Here is a 14,993-nt window from a genome sequence, read left to right on the forward strand (position 1 = left end):
TACGGCCATCATTTTCCAATGGTAGATGACACGGCTCCGCACCTGAACAGAAGCCTCCTCAATGTTGTTCGAAACAGCCGTCTACCCACTATTTTCAAATGTCTGACCTGTCTGATCGTAGCAATGCAAAAAAGACACAAACAAAAACAAATACCATTTGCACTCTGAGATAAACTTTTTGTTAAGGAAAGTGAAACACACTGTACGCTTTTATTTTTGATGATAGAACATTTTACTGTAAAAACTGAAAACAAAAAAAAAACAATGAGGGAAGGCTTTTGTGGCTTTACTTCCATTAAACTTCTGTATGGTCCTTCTTTAAATGATAGTAAGGCATGACATCAAAGAACAAAAAGATATTTAGCTCAGACAGCAAAACAGCATAAAAAAAAACAATAATAAGCTTTGGTAAAAGGTGCACTGTTTACTCTATGGACTAGTACACACAGAATTATGACAATGAAAACGCCACAGGCACAGCGGCCGACAGCACATATCGCTCTCTAGATGCGTAATCTCTTGATGAGAACTACAGCAGGCAGCAGACTCTGGCTTTGGTCTTATCACTGCTTGGAGAAGAAGTCCTTACTCTTCTGGACATCAGGTTTGATGGTGTCACTTCCTGGTTTCCAGCCTGCTGGACAAACTGAAAAGATAAGGCTCTTATGAGTCCTAGTCAGAAGAAACACTGAAGATGTGGCAATACAGCACACATTAATAAATAACTATGATAGCTTTGGGCTTCAAGCAGAGAATTCACACAGCTATGCTATGTGAACTGCTATGCTTTTTACCAGCACAATTTATTGCGGTCCTCCAATCATTTTTATACCTGTTATAGAAACTCTTAACACTGATAAGAGTACCAGTCTTGGTAGCCCATTTATATAGCACAAATTCTGTCCGATCATTGTTATCTCACCACATCATGTGACGTGGTGAGATAACAATGATTTATATATTTCTCAAAGAATATGCAGGTTTAAAAGCATATTTCAATGTACAATTTGACTGAAATGATATAGAATCATAACAATCAATACTGATCAATGCAAAAAAAAAAAGATTTTAACACATTTTTCTAATTAATTGTCCCTTTCCACATTTTCTCTCTCAAATTACACACTGAAAATGCACCCTTCCAAGCTGTCCTCGTCATTGCTCCACCGCCTCTGCTGACTCCATGTGCTTCGTCTGTCACCTGTGGAGTTGATAGCTGCATCTTTTCAACTGAGGGAGAGGAGTTTCTCTAGGAGGACATAGCATGTGGAAGGATCACACTATCTCCCCTACAGCCACCCCCAAACAACCAGAGAAAACCCTCAAGCAGCAACCAAGACACGTACTCTCAGCTGGCGTCCTAACTGCAGACAGCCATTTGTATCTGTACAGGTGCCCAGTCAAGCTGGTGGGAACAGGGAACTGAACCTTTGGTCATCCATGTTAGCGAGGTAACATAATTGACTGATGTGCTTCCTGGGTATCCTGTATGTTGCGTTTACCCGATGAATGTTTCGGGGGAACAAAGTAACCTAATGGCAGTAAGTTACCTTCTCCATGCTTGTCAGTGAACTGAAAGGCTTGGACCAAACGCAGGGTCTCCTCAACAGAGCGCCCGACCGGAAGGTCATTGATGGTGATCTGTCTCAGGACACCGTTGTTGTCAATGATGAACAGACCCCTGAAATAAAAAGCAGTTGTAACAGTTGCGTCCATGTTCTCCCAGTTACTGCCTGAAATATTCTTTGGGTGGTTAATTCATCTCTCTCTCTGCCTCCAGCTGGTGCTGACTTTATTTGTTCTAACAATAATGGAGGCACCTGTAGGCGATTCCCTCATCCTCCTTCAGGACACCATAATCTGTGGAGATGGTGCGGCGTGTGTCAGACACCAGGGGAATCTTCATTGTACCCAGACCACCCTGCTTACGTGGTGTGTTGGTCCTTTGAAGGCAAAAAACAAAATATGACCATTTTGCAAAAGCAAATATGTGCGATCAATGTGGTTGCTTCCTGTCAAAAAAACTTAGAATTACCATGCAAAATGGGAGAAGTGGGAGTCAACAGAGGCAGCGATGACCTCACAACCAATCTTCCTGAATTCATCTACTGCATCACTGAAAGCAATGATCTCAGTAGGACACACAAAGGTGAAGTCCAGTGGGTAGAAGAAAAAGACCACATACTTCCCTGAATCAAAGACAAAACAGCTATTGAGGTTGTCATGTGACCACACAGCTATTGTAATTGAAGACTAATTATTATTCATATCTTCAGTTGTGTAAATGGTGGCCACTCAATACATTGTGGCATCACAAAGCAGCTACGGCAGTCCAGAACAGAGCACCATCAAAGCAATCCCTCCATTCAGTGTTGAATGAGAGAGATATTGAAGTATACCTCTGTAGCCTGACAGCTTTAGGTCCTTGAACTGTCCATCTGGCATCACTGCCTTGGCCGTGAAATCCGGGGCCAGTTTTCCAATCTGTGCTTTGCAGGAAGCCATCTTTAATCTGACTGGATGACAGAGGAAAGAAACCATTCATGTAATGTGCACAAACTCTTCCCTCCTTGTGTGGATGAAGTCATAGATGAACCGTAAAGGTTGACAAGACAAGGAAATATCTTATACAAATATGTTAACATTTCATCCAATGAGCATTTTGGGGCTGCAACTAATATAGTCTGATAATGGAGAAAAACGACAAATTACTCGAGAGCCCATAAAAAGTCCCACAAGCAAATATACTGGAATCAATTTTTGAATCAAAAAATGGCAAATCTTCTAATTTCTGACGTTTGACATCTTTGCAAAAGGATTAAAATTCAAAATAGCTGGTAACTGATTTATTGAAACAAATTATAATATTAATGATAATTGATCTATTTACCAATAACTTTAAAAGGTGTGCAATTACACAAGTTTTTTTTTTTAATTCAATTGAAAATTATTTTAATAAAAGTGAATACAGATCTCATAAAGGGGTTTGGGTTTTTTCATTGGACAAACATTTCATTATACTTTTTTTGAGTCTGGACATAAATTGGGACACATGCAAATTTCTGGCTTAATCAATTATAGGCATATTATTTTGAAGCAAATAAAGCTATGCATTTCACATTTCTGCGTTTATGTATCTTAATATGGCCTTTGTAGTATAACATGAGGGTGTGTGGTGTGTGTGTATGTATAGACAGAGATAGATTTGTATAATTTACTGGGTATACAACTATGCTGGGATAAAATCCGACTATACATCTCGTGTTATCTCTCCTTTTTATTAAGTAGCAAAGTGCAGTCAATTGTCAGCTCATAGAATTACTGAAATTCATTTACATGTACATGCACTGTTACTTCTCGCAGACGAAATCTGCAAGTGTTTTCAATTTCCTTTTTATCTGCTATATTTCCTAAATACTGCACTTTTGGTCTGGCTAACGTGAACTGAAGTAGAGACTTCCTCCCTGTCGAAACTTGAGAGCTTCCACGTTTAAGTTTCGCTTGCACTTTCTCTTGGTGAAAGCTTCTAAGTCACCAAAACGCAACGAGCAGCTGTTGTTTTTACCTAAACTTACCGGTTAATATAATTACTTGTAAGATATATGTTTTTAGCATTGAATGAAAAGCCGCTTGTTGAACTACACAGTCTGCTGCAGCCTCTTCATGGACGAATGCGTTTATAAATCACTTAATATTTCGAAGGTAAATATAGGCTAAACAAATGGTGAAAACATTACTTTTCGTATTATTTAGTAGAACATACCTTAACACTGTTCACAACACCCAAACGTAACGGCCAGAGAGAAGCGATTGATGGAAGTCTCGTCGACTGACGAATTTATACTACGAACAAATCTCGCGATATAATAATCCAGAACGTGATCACACAGCCCACTTCACCAAATTACGCCAGTGATTACGCAGAGTGACTTTGCACATTTTTCCATCAATTTTCTAGCAATATTTGTGCTCATGTGAAATCATGTGAAATCACAGTGTAATGATGACGAAGCACACGGACGTTGAACCCTCCAGGAATCAATTTTAGACCACTTTGACAAAGTATGGACACGTTAAAGACCTCTTTGAAATGTGAAGGTTGATATTCATCCAACTGCAGGGGAAAGCAAAAGATATTTTCTCTCTCACATCCGAGCCAATTAATTTGGAACTCAAACAAAAAAAACTAGTTTCGACCACTAGCTGGTCCCTAATTTTTTTTTTTTTAACAATTTCACGGATGAGTAACCCTATGCATGGATGGCAGCACAACATATATTCATGGAAACAAACCGCAAACAAGTGTTTGAAATGAGTGATGACAGAAATACAATAGAATTGCTATGAAAGAGATTTGAAAAGGAGCAAAATTATAGCTCAAAATCAAAAAAAAAAAACATATAGACACAATTGTTAAACCAGCACTCACATAATATTTTGAAACAAATTTCACAAAAATGTATTTGCATTACATGGGAAAAAAAAAAATTTATTCCGGAGCAGGGCTGCCCTAAATAGGTTTCAAGGGCCCACTATAAACTTTGATTTGGTCAAACACATTTGATAAATAAATAAACAAATAACAAAATAATGGTAAAATAAAACAACAATAAACCGAATAATGCAAAATCTTTCTTTAATCACAGTAAATAATTTGAGTGTTTTGTGAAATAAAGTGCTCCTTAAATATGTTCATAATGATTTTTTTGACATCTTGACACTTGTGCAGGACATCAGATGGGCTGCTAGAGGGAAGTGAAAAAATTAAGAGGCATCAAACACAATTTTGTACAGACAAAAAAGACTTGTAATAGCACAATATGTGTTTAATTTTGGCCTGCAGCCAAAAAATTAGTTTGAGTATTTGACCACTAAGGGAAGATTTTTGGCCATTCCTGTCACAGACACCCTCTGAAAAGGCTACATTTGCTGGCCCATTTCCTCTTTGTTTCCTGGCATGTCATTATTGTCACAGTTACTCTCAGGCAGACTTGGGTGTGCACTGTTGCAACAGTTTGTAGTTAACCTGTTGGCCGCACGATACATTTTCACTCTCATTTCCTCCTCAGTACTGTACTTGACAATGGCAGTTACTCCTACTCTGAAAAAACAAGTTGCTTTTATCTGACAACATTCCCTTTTCTGTGAATTTTATATTTGTCTATGTAAATGTTACAATTTCAAGTAATATTTTTAAGCATGATCGGAATTCTTCCACAAAGCAGAAAAAAAAATCATATTAAATGTAGAGTTGCCAGGGCAACGATTTTGATCCAGCTGTTATCTACCAAATCAAAACATCTGTTGTGTACTTCCTTTAACTGGCAATCACTCAGGCTGGCAAAGACACATGAGGCTCCACCAGTTTGTGTTACAAGTGCACAACTGATTTCAGGAGTAAGGAGTTACAAAGCTGACTTTGCTTAAGGGTCTTTTAAACTAAATTGAGGGTTAATATATTCACACTGTATGAAACCAAATATGTGTGAGAACATTTCATGAATGAGGCCCATTGTTCAAAAAAGGTGTGCATTTGAATTTCACTCTGATATTTGATGAAACGTCCTGTTTTTATGCAACATGCACAGTAGGCTGTAATCTGCCCCTCCACCAAGCCTCCCCTTCCCACTGTCACTACATGATGTCCTTGCGGTTTGTTGCCATAGGCACCACATCAAGGGTGAGATAAGAGGGGAGCACACAATGACCTCCTGTTAGAGGTGAAGCAGTGATCAAACACAGCCCTAGGTTCATCTCCTATATCACAATATGCCCTTAATGAGTGCATCTGCTCCACTGTGGATTATTCCAAAGTAGATGGATGTGTGAAGGACACGTGTTCATTTTCATGATCATACTCAGCCCTGTTTTCAGCCCTCGCTGCGAGATAGAAGCACTATGTTTTCAGGTTGTGTGCTATTAAAATGCTCTAATTTATACAATATATCTTTTCTTTTTTCTCAAATCATGCGGGGGGGGGGCAACTATGAAGCGAAAATCCTGTCATTTAAAAATGGAATAATGCTTGTTAAATTCAAGAATGAAGATGAACTCATCAATCAGCTTTATTTTATTCCATCCATCCATTTTCTACCACTTATCCTGTTGAGGGTCTTGGGGGGGGGGGGGGTGCTGGAGCCTATCCCAGCAGCCGTCAGGCAAGAGGCGGGGTTCATCATCTCACCACTTTTCCCCACTTTTGTTCATTTCCCGTTTTTGTACTAAATTGGTCACTATCTAAAAGATTGTCTTTATTTATTACCATTGGATATACAGTATTTTCATGGAAACGTATTTTAAAAAAGCAAGACTTTGAATTGCTTCAGTACCTCAATATTCAATATCAAATGTCTATGAGTGTTGACCAAGAAAGCAACTTCATAACCCTATGATGTTTCTGCCTCACATTGACGGACCTTTAAGAAAGGGGACCAGAGGGTGTGTTCCAACTATCGGGGGATCACACTTCTCAGCCTCCCTGGTAAGGTCTACGCCAGGGTACTGGAGAGGGGGGTCAGGGCGATAGTCGAACCTCAGATTGAGGAGGAGCAGTGTGATTTTGTCCCAGCCGTGGAACTGTGGATCAGCTCTTCACCCTCGCTAGGGTGCTGGAGGGGGCATGGGAGTTTGCCCAACCAGTCCACATGTGTTTTGTGGACTTGGAGAAGGCTTATGACCGTGTTCCCAGGAGCACCCTGTGGGGGGCACTCCGGGAGTATGGGGTGGATGGCCCTTTACAAAGGGCCATTCGGTCATTCTACCGGAGGAGCAAGAGTCTGGTCCACGTTGCCGGCAGTAAGTCGGACTTGTTCCCAGTGAGGGTTGGACTCCGCCAAGGCTGCCCTTTATCACCGGTTCTGTTCATAACTTTTATGGACAGAATTTCTAGGCGCAGCCGAGTGGTGGAGGGGGTCGAGTTTGGTGGCGGGAGGATGTCATCTCTGCTGTTTGCAGATGACGTAGTCCTCTTAGCGCCATCGGGCCACGACCTCCAGCTCTTGCTGGGACAGTTTGCAGCCGAATGCAAAGCGGCTGGGATGAGAATCAGCACCTCCAAGTCTGAGGCCATGGTCCTCAGCCGGAAAAGGGTGGTTAGCCCACTCCGGGTCGGGGGGGAGGTCCTGCCTAAGGTGGAGGAGTTTAAGGATCTTGGGGTCTTGTTCACGAGTGAGGGTAGGATTGAGCGGGAGATGGGGGGCGGATTGGGGCGGCATGTGATGCGGGTGCTAAACCAGTCCGTTGTGGTGAAGAGGGAGCTTAGCCAGAAGGCGAGGCTCTCAATTTACAGGTCAATCTACGTTCCAACCCTCACCTGTGGTCATGAGCTTTGGGTAATGACCGAAAGAACGAGATCGCGAACACAAGTGGCCGAAATGAGTTTCCTCCGCAGGGTGGCTGGGCTCTCCCTTAGAGACAGGGTGAGAAGCTCAGTCATTCAGGAGGGGCTCAGAGTAGAGCTGCTGCTCCTCCATGTTGAGAGGAGCCAGTTGAGGTGGTTCGGGCATCTGGTGAGGATGCCTCCTGGACGCCTCCCTCGGGAGGTTTTCCAGGCATGCCCAACCGGTAGGAGGCCCCAAGGCCGACCCAGGACATGCTGGAGGGATTATATCTCTCGGCTGGCCTGGGAACGCCTCGGGATTCCCCCGGAAGAGCTGGTGGAAGTGGCTGGGGAGAGGACAGTCTGGGCTTCCTTGCTGAGGCTGCCGCCCCCGCAACCCAGAACCACCGGATAAAGCGGAGGACGACAACGAGAACTTAGTAAATCACATTATTCTGTCACAGTTCAGGTAAGAAGTTTTCCCACTTGATTCAAAGTAATCCAAATTTAGCAGAAAACTGAAACTGAAAACTGACCACCATCTTTTTCGACTTTGTGAGATCACAACATGCTGAGCTGCAAAACTTAGCTTATCTGTGATGCAAGACATTCAGTTGATCATGCAAAAGGTTGGTCTACATGAAGCAGGCATATCTAAGCATATGAAGTTGCTTTCCGGGTGAGGCCGGAAAGGTCTGGGACACCCCTCCTAAAATGTGTCACTTATTTGTGGGGATATTGATCCTGCTCAGGAAAATAATAGTGAGGTATATGTTTGGTTGGTTGGTTTGGTTCACAGCTGTGCCTCTAATGATGTTGGTCCAGGGGGGGGTTGTCTCAGCTTGAGGCTGATTGGGTACCATGTACAGACATGTCTTAACAAGGATATGACACAGCAGGAGGAGCTCAGTCTTCTATCACAGCAGGATGTAACAGCAGACTTACACAGACGCACAAAAAAAAGACATACGACTTAAAAAAGTTTAAAAGTCCTTGATATAGAGCAGGGTTCCCCAATAGGCGTCCTCGACGCAGACTGGCCCACATCAACTTGTGAGCAAAAAGGATTTGTTTTTGAAAAAAAAAAAGTAAATCTGGCAACTTTCCAAGCAGACTGTAATAACCAAATATTTATTTAGAGTAAATGGTTGGTTCTCATGGGCTGCACGGTGGTGCAGTGGTCAGCACTGTGGCCTCACAGCAAGAAGTTTCCGGGTTCTAGTCCCGGCTCCAGCACAGGATCTTTCTGTGTGAGTCTCCATGTTCTCCCTGTTCCTGTGTGGGTTCTCTCTGGTACTCCAGCTTCCTCCCACAGTCCAAAGACATCAAGAGGGGACGAGGCTGATTGATACTCTAAATTGACTGTAGGTGTGACTGTGAGTGTGAATGGTTGTCTGTCTCTATGTGTTGGCCCTGCGATGGACTGGTGACCTGTCCAGGGGGAACCCCGCCTCTCGCCCATAGCCACTGGGATAGGCTCCAGCCCCCCCCCCCCCCCGCGACCCTTACTAGTAAGGAATAAGTGGAAGATGACGATGGATGGATGGATGGGTTGGTTCTCAACTTTTGTTTCCAGACACACTTGACTTGACCTTGACTTGATTGCAATGCTGCAGAGTGCAATTTGTCTTTGTGTGACCCTCACAAACAGTATTCCTGAATCCCAGGGCACAACTAATAATAATGTTATAACTATAAGAGCAGATTCAACGTTGGTATCTGCACTATCACTGGAGTGGGGGTGCAGTGGCGCCCCCCTCCCTGCTGCAGCGTACCCCACAGGTGCTGTGGCCCTCGGCTTGATGCCCAGGTCAGAATTTGGCCCTTGGTGAAATCTAATTGGGGTACCATTTTTTTCAGTAATAGTTTACTGACTATTCTTATTTAATCCAGTAAAAACAATCTTTATTTTATGTCACCTCCCCATCTTTAGCAACAACCAGCCACTTTCTTGGCTTTTCTCTGTTCCCTGGAATGACAAAAAATATTTCAAAAGGAGTATTAAAACAATTTGGGGGGGGGGGGGGCTCAAGTACTTGCAAGGAAAATTAATCATTCTTTGAACTGTTTATTTTGAATATGTCCGAAAATAAAAACAAAACATCATATACCAACACACACACACACACACTCACAAAAGCACGAACACACAGTCGTCCCTTACAGTCGTTCATGGAAGCCCGTGTATTTTAATTTATTCAGTTTGAGCTCATTTATGTTGCCTTCACCTTTAAGAATTCTCCACCGCTGGTTCATGAACCCGGAAATGCGTCGATAAAAACTAGAAATGTTTGGCGCCAAATGGAAACCAGGGAGCAGGCTACCCGAGGACCAGGACCAGGACCAGGACCAGGACCAGGACCAGGACCAGGACCAGGACTAGGACTAGGACTAGGACTAGGACTAGGACGTACACCTTCGCAGTTCATCAATAGAGGAAAAGAAGTTGTCCGTCAGGTATGTTGTTATTATAAGTTCAGTTATTCAGTATTTTATGATAAACTAAACTAAACTAATCGAAAGTGTCCAGCTTCATTTAGTTCAGTGACTATGACCACGAAAGCGAGGCGGTGATGTCAGTGGTTTCTCCCCCTCCAATGCAGAGAACATGGAAGTGGCCAATAAGCTAATTGGCGACGGCAAGAAGAAGCTGGTTATGGGGAAGGTGGTTGAGGCGGTGGGCGCTCTGCAGGAAGCCTGTGGCTTGCTGTGAGTTCACACATGAGTAACATCATTCTACCTTAATTTCCTATTACGTGTTTATAAACTGATACTTTAAAGGATGTAGCCGAGATAAACTGTTACTGTGCTAAAAAAAAAGAAGAAGAATAAACAGTAAATACACTTGCACCATATGTAGCACAAAGAATTAGGGGCAGGGGTTGTTTTTACCTCAAGTACAATTAATCAAAGACTTTATTTAAGCAGGCAGGGAAACTTTAATTTATGTTGGAGTTTTTTTTTTTAAATTTAATTAAGAAAAAGCACGTTGGAGTACAACAAAGCCTTTCAACGTACTGGGGACCCGTCTAGGGTGAACCCCGCTTCTCGGCTGAAGTCAGCAGGCATGGGCTCCAGGCTCCTGCAACCCTTAACGGATAAGCGGTGTAGAAAATGGATGGATGGCTGGAGCACAACAGATGTAGTATACTGTGTTATAACTCCATCAAGCCTGTCTGAAACAACAATAATGGGGCACGCACTTTTAGGACTGCACAATCAAACGAAATGGTGATGTGGCACTGGAAGGTGTTGTATTTGTGAATCTAAGGCTAATTGGGACATATTAACATTTTAAATATGGGAAGCAGTGCCACAATTTCATTAAGAAACTACATGTTTCTTTAAAAATGGTGCCACCCTTTGCTGTATTTATTTGAGTGTTATGCAGATGACGGCATCGACTTTCAAAGGAGGATCTGATTAATACATTGATTTGAAAATTGCATTTTTATAACCCTTGCTGTATTTTCAGAGCTGAAAAATTTGGAGACACGGCAGATGAGTGTGGTGAAGCATTCTTCTGGTGTGGTAAAGCATTATTGGATTTGGCTCGGTACGTTCCTCTTATTCATACGCATGTCATAGCCACAATTTAGTTTGAGAATCTTGTAAAAGACTGTTGTTCTGTTATTAGGATGGAGAACTCTGTCCTCGGCAATGCCCTAGAGGGAGTCCCAGAGGGAGAGGACGATGAGAAACCCAAAGACTCCAATGTCGAGAGCACAGAAAATGTTGACGGTAAGTGAACATTTGTCACTGTTCGTGTTTATTTTTAAAGCAGCAATTCTTGTCATGACCACCAGTCTGATGTTTTAACAGAAAGGACCAGGGATGAACTGAGGGTTCAGGTGTATGACGCCATGGCGGAGAACAAAAACAAAGAGAAGGTTGAAGGGGAGCTAAGTGCCAATGGAGAACAGAAAAGGGAGGAAGGCAGAGAAGAGGAAGAGGATGTCAAGGAGAGTAAATTGGACGAAAATGAAGACAGGAACAATAAAGTGGTAGAGGAAGAACCTTCGAATAAGGAGGAAAAAGTGGTAGACAAACCAGAAGAGGAGGCTGGTGGTGAGTGTTCAGCTGCTAGACTATAATTACACGTCACCAGGATCATCTAAATCCTCTTGTCTTGTTTCAGAGGATGAAGGTGATGAGGAGGAAGATGACGATAAGGCAGACATGGAGGGGGATGAAGAGGAGAAAGATGAAGGAGCTAATGACTGCAATGCTGCTGCTGCTGCTGCTGACAAGGTACTTGACCAATCAGATTGAAAAGGTAGAACATTGGAGGTGTCAGAAGATATCAGGTCTGAAGTTGTATGTATTTTCAGGTGGGTGATGAGGAGGAGGAGGAGGAGGAGGTGGGGAACCTTCAGCTTGCCTGGGAGATGTTGGAAGTGGCTAAAGTCATCTACCAAAGGTTATTGGAGTTGCTGCACGTGATCCAGATTGTTGTGATCTGAACAGCTGAAAATGAACTTTTCTTTTTCTTTTTCTTCTCCTTATTAGGAAAGATGCTAAGGAGGATCAGCTGATGGCAGCTCAGGCTCACCTAAAACTGGGTGAAGTGTCGGCTGAGTCAGGTAAAGAAATATAACCATGCCACTGTCGGTCGCGTCTCCAAATGTGTGTGGGAGTGAAGGCCTCCCTCTAGGTTGACCATGGGACCACAATATTACAACACGCAAACCGCATGTTCTGATGACACGAACCCAAATAAGATCATAGCAAGCAATGATCAAGTAATCAGTGATCATTTTAATCACACTTCTGAGGCCCGCAGAGTTTTCACAGGATTTTGCCACGCATGGCAGTCAGACTGCTGAATGGAATGATACACAGTAGTTTTTGGAAAATTTGCCAGTTGTCCTCAAAGATGCCCATCTCACCTCAATCTTGCATTGTGGAGTGGAGTAGTTGGCACAATTCATGGTGTTGGATGGGAAGAGCACAAGGTTCAGGATCTTGGGTTTGTCTTGAAGCAGTCGGCCTCCTCTTGTACAAGGATGATCACTGCTGCTTGTCAGTAGCAGCAGCCACTCATGGAGTTGTTAAACAGTTTTGTTGATTGAAGTGTCGACTTATTGAAATATCAAATTTTCTCATCATGAAATTCGTGTAAAAAAAAAAAAAAAGAAAAAAAAAAGCTCAACTTAATTTAACAAAGACTTTAAAGTGTGTGACTTTTGATTGAGGTATGCCAACACTTCCCATCTCCAACCATTCATTGAGCTAAGCTAACGAGCCGTCGGCTGGTAGAAGCCCCGCCCCAATGCAGCACAGAGGAGAGAAGGGTATCGAAGTTGTCTGGCTCTGGAGAGGATGGCCAGTGAGTTTATTTCACCAAATTTGGTTCCTTTTTATAATGACACAATTTTAGTTTTTAGCAAATACTAAATTTATTGGCGCATGTGTGAGTTGACATGTAATTGGCGACTCGATGTGCCTTTTTTTATTTGCCCCTTGGGGATGAATTAAGTGATTGGATTTCGAGGCGTGTTCAGTATGTTGCATCTGAATGTGTCCCAAAATGCCTTTTTATCTTCAGGAAACTACACACAAGCCCTGGAGGATTTCCAGGCTTGTCTAAAGCTGCAGCTGAAGCACCTGGATGCAGACAGTAGACTGCTGGCCGAGACTCACTACCAGCTGGGCATCACCTTCAGCCTGAACCTCCAGTACAAGGAGGCCATTGAGGAGCTGAACAGCTCCATTGCAGTAATCAAAAGCAGACTGGGTGAGGGACTTGCCTCATTTTCCCTTGCCGCTTTACTACAAAGCGAATTAAACATATCCAGGGTGAAGTTAGCTGCGCTGACAAATCCTAACTTGCAACTGTGTTTAACCTGCGTCATGACGGTGGTAATCAACCCACCAAAGCACCCAGTGTGACCCAGATGATCGTAATGTAGTCATGACGTTTTAAGGGGAGAGCAGTTACTCAAGATAACGAATCACAAACATGAAGAGGTCCACACCACACGCACTATCAAAACTAATCCTTCACAATGAGAAGGAATATATGGCCACAAATTATGGTCACAGGAACTTCCAGGAATGGAGATGTCGTTTTCCAAAAGAGCTCTGTTTGACACACCACACTGGGCTTTTTTGTTTTTTCCCCTCCCCCTCAGAGACACTGATGGGGCTGACAAGTCAGGTTTCCGGCACTGAGGAGCTGCTTGACGAGAGGAAGGAGATGGAGGAGCTGAAGGCTCTGCTGCCAGAGATCCAGGAGAAGGTGGAGGATGCTACTGAGGGTCTGAAAATGGTGAGCAGCGACATCGAAGCTATGAAGGATTTACTGGTGAGTAGATTCACTCGGGTCATTGCTTGATTTAAAAACAACAAACGCCTTACATCTGATAATGAGGTAATCATGTAGTGCCCCTGTTAGGATGGAGGTACCACTCCCTCTGTGTTTGCTGGCTCGACTGGAGAGAATGGGGACGCTTCCTCCATTCCAACAGTAGGCTGCACACATGCTCACATAGGAAGTGTATAAAAGACATTTTTTACTGAGCATCATGTCTGGCTTTGCTAGTAATACTGTTCTCCATCACAGCCTAATGGGGCATCAGCCAAGGTAAGCTCCTCCGGTGGATGCATTACCACCACTCCAGTGTCTGATATCTCCCACCTGGTCAGAAAGAAGGTGAGGCAGCTGCACGTCCTGTGGTCCAAACACTTCCTCGTGGTGAGATGCTGAGTCGGCTCTGTCACCGTGTGTTTCAGAGGAAGCCAGAGGAGAGTCCCAGGAAGGAGGGTATGGTCAAGAAGTTGAAGCAGAATGTCGCTCAGACTATCGGAGTCCACAGCAACGGTGTTAACAAAATCAACGGGGACACGAACAGCATGGAGGAGGAGAGGTGAGGCAGTGCTAATATTGTCATGGCCAAAACTTGCCCTTGTCCATCAGACCAAGGAGGGAAGATATTTTGATCTGAACTCTGTTAGCACCCTAACGGAAACTCTTTTCTTTCAGTCAGTGAAGTGGCTTCCTTCTATGTTGTTTTTCTCAGAGGGGTCTACCAACATGCCAAGTTCTTAATGTTGCTGCACTTGTTTGCTCTTGTAAATATGTCTTCTTTTTCTGTTTGTAACTGTTCACATGAATTCAATAAAGAGTATGTTTCATAAATCTTGAGGAGACTTATAGTGGGTCAGTGCCAGCAGGATTCCTTCTTGCATGGCTTTAGGTCTTACTTTTTAATTTTCATAAAGATTGTGTTTGATATGTTTAGTTGACTCAGACTCCAACAGAAGAACAAACCTCCAGTGCTGTAAGACCAAGCGGGGGGGGGGGGGGGGGGGGGGGTACAGAAGGAACTTGTTCCATCAGATTAAACTTGTTCCCACTTATTTCCCTATTGTGGAAGTGAGTTAGCCTCAAAATAACAATTGAAGGAATGGGGTATATCTTGTTGCCACAAAATGTGCACTTGAACAAAAATGTTTTCTTGCAACTTGAAGGCTCTGCACTGTTAATGAAGGAGGCCAGAATTGCTCACTGTTAATTTGACGAGGACTTGGCCGTGGGCAGCATGGCTCGGGGTAGAGCGGCCGTCTAGCAACTGAAAGGTCGCTGGTTCGATCCCCGACCCCGGTGACCATGTCCAAGTGTCCTTGAGCAAGATACTGGACCCATAATTGCTCCTGATGAGTAGGTTGGTGC

The 14,993-nt window shown here is 43.3% G+C and overlaps 2 protein-coding genes across 6 annotated transcripts; one reads left to right on the forward strand and one right to left on the reverse strand.

Moving 5' to 3' along the window:
• Positions 1–196: 196 nt before the first annotated feature.
• prdx1 (peroxiredoxin 1) lies at positions 197–3,862 on the reverse strand. Of its 2 annotated transcripts, none has more exons than XM_086203148.1 (6): positions 3,764–3,862; positions 2,400–2,516; positions 2,036–2,189; positions 1,821–1,943; positions 1,551–1,681; positions 197–646 (listed from the first exon to the last, which is right to left on the reverse strand). In XM_086203148.1, exons 2-6 carry the CDS (start codon positions 2,503–2,505, stop codon positions 564–566), a joined length of 597 nt encoding a protein of 198 aa, XP_086059274.1. In that variant the 5' UTR covers positions 2,506–2,516; positions 3,764–3,862; the 3' UTR covers positions 197–563. The 2 variants fall into 2 exon arrangements, with proteins under 2 accessions (XP_086059274.1, XP_086059275.1); XM_086203149.1 differs by having other exon boundaries at positions 2,400–2,512; positions 3,764–3,809.
• A 1,941-nt stretch (positions 3,863–5,803) lies between these two features.
• On the forward strand, positions 5,804–14,453 carry LOC147261211 (histone-binding protein N1/N2-like). Of its 4 annotated transcripts, none has more exons than XM_086204862.1 (16): positions 5,806–5,908; positions 9,554–9,775; positions 9,922–10,027; positions 10,794–10,874; positions 10,956–11,059; positions 11,141–11,386; positions 11,457–11,470; positions 11,513–11,569; positions 11,650–11,738; positions 11,828–11,901; positions 12,867–13,055; positions 13,453–13,625; positions 13,716–13,787; positions 13,884–13,973; positions 14,054–14,187; positions 14,304–14,453. In XM_086204862.1, exons 3-16 carry the CDS (start codon positions 9,927–9,929, stop codon positions 14,308–14,310), a joined length of 1,431 nt encoding a protein of 476 aa, XP_086060988.1. In that variant the 5' UTR covers positions 5,806–5,908; positions 9,554–9,775; positions 9,922–9,926; the 3' UTR covers positions 14,311–14,453. The 4 variants fall into 4 exon arrangements, with proteins under 4 accessions (XP_086060989.1, XP_086060987.1, XP_086060988.1 ...); XM_086204860.1 differs by having other exon boundaries at positions 5,807–5,908; positions 9,554–9,669; positions 9,718–9,775; positions 11,457–11,569; XM_086204861.1 differs by having other exon boundaries at positions 5,805–5,908; positions 9,849–10,027; positions 11,457–11,569.
• Positions 14,454–14,993: the final 540 nt, after the last annotated feature.

This window comes from Aulostomus chinensis, chromosome 5 (assembly GCF_037954235.1).
Source record: "Aulostomus chinensis isolate RoL2024-O1b breed Wild chromosome 5, RoL_Achi_v1.0, whole genome shotgun sequence".
NCBI lineage: Eukaryota > Metazoa > Chordata > Actinopteri > Syngnathiformes > Aulostomidae > Aulostomus > Aulostomus chinensis.

Excerpts from the sequence above, each read along its gene's own strand:
- prdx1 (XM_086203148.1), bottom strand. The coding sequence starts at position 2,505 with ATGGCTTCCTGCAAAGCACAGATTGGAAAACTGGCCCCGGATTTCACG. Across the intron at positions 1,944-2,035 it reads CACTTCTCCCATTTTGCATG|GACCAACACACCACGTAAGC; the intron begins GTAATTCTAAGT and ends TTGCCTTCAAAG. Across the intron at positions 1,682-1,820 it reads GATGAGGGAATCGCCTACAG|GGGTCTGTTCATCATTGACA; the intron begins GTGCCTCCATTA and ends TTTTTATTTCAG.
- LOC147261211 (XM_086204861.1), top strand. The coding sequence starts at position 9,927 with ATGGAAGTGGCCAATAAGCTAATTGGCGACGGCAAGAAGAAGCTGGTT. Across the intron at positions 13,056-13,452 it reads AGTAATCAAAAGCAGACTGG|AGACACTGATGGGGCTGACA; the intron begins GTGAGGGACTTG and ends CCTCCCCCTCAG. Across the intron at positions 13,626-13,715 it reads AAGCTATGAAGGATTTACTG|GATGGAGGTACCACTCCCTC; the intron begins GTGAGTAGATTC and ends TGCCCCTGTTAG.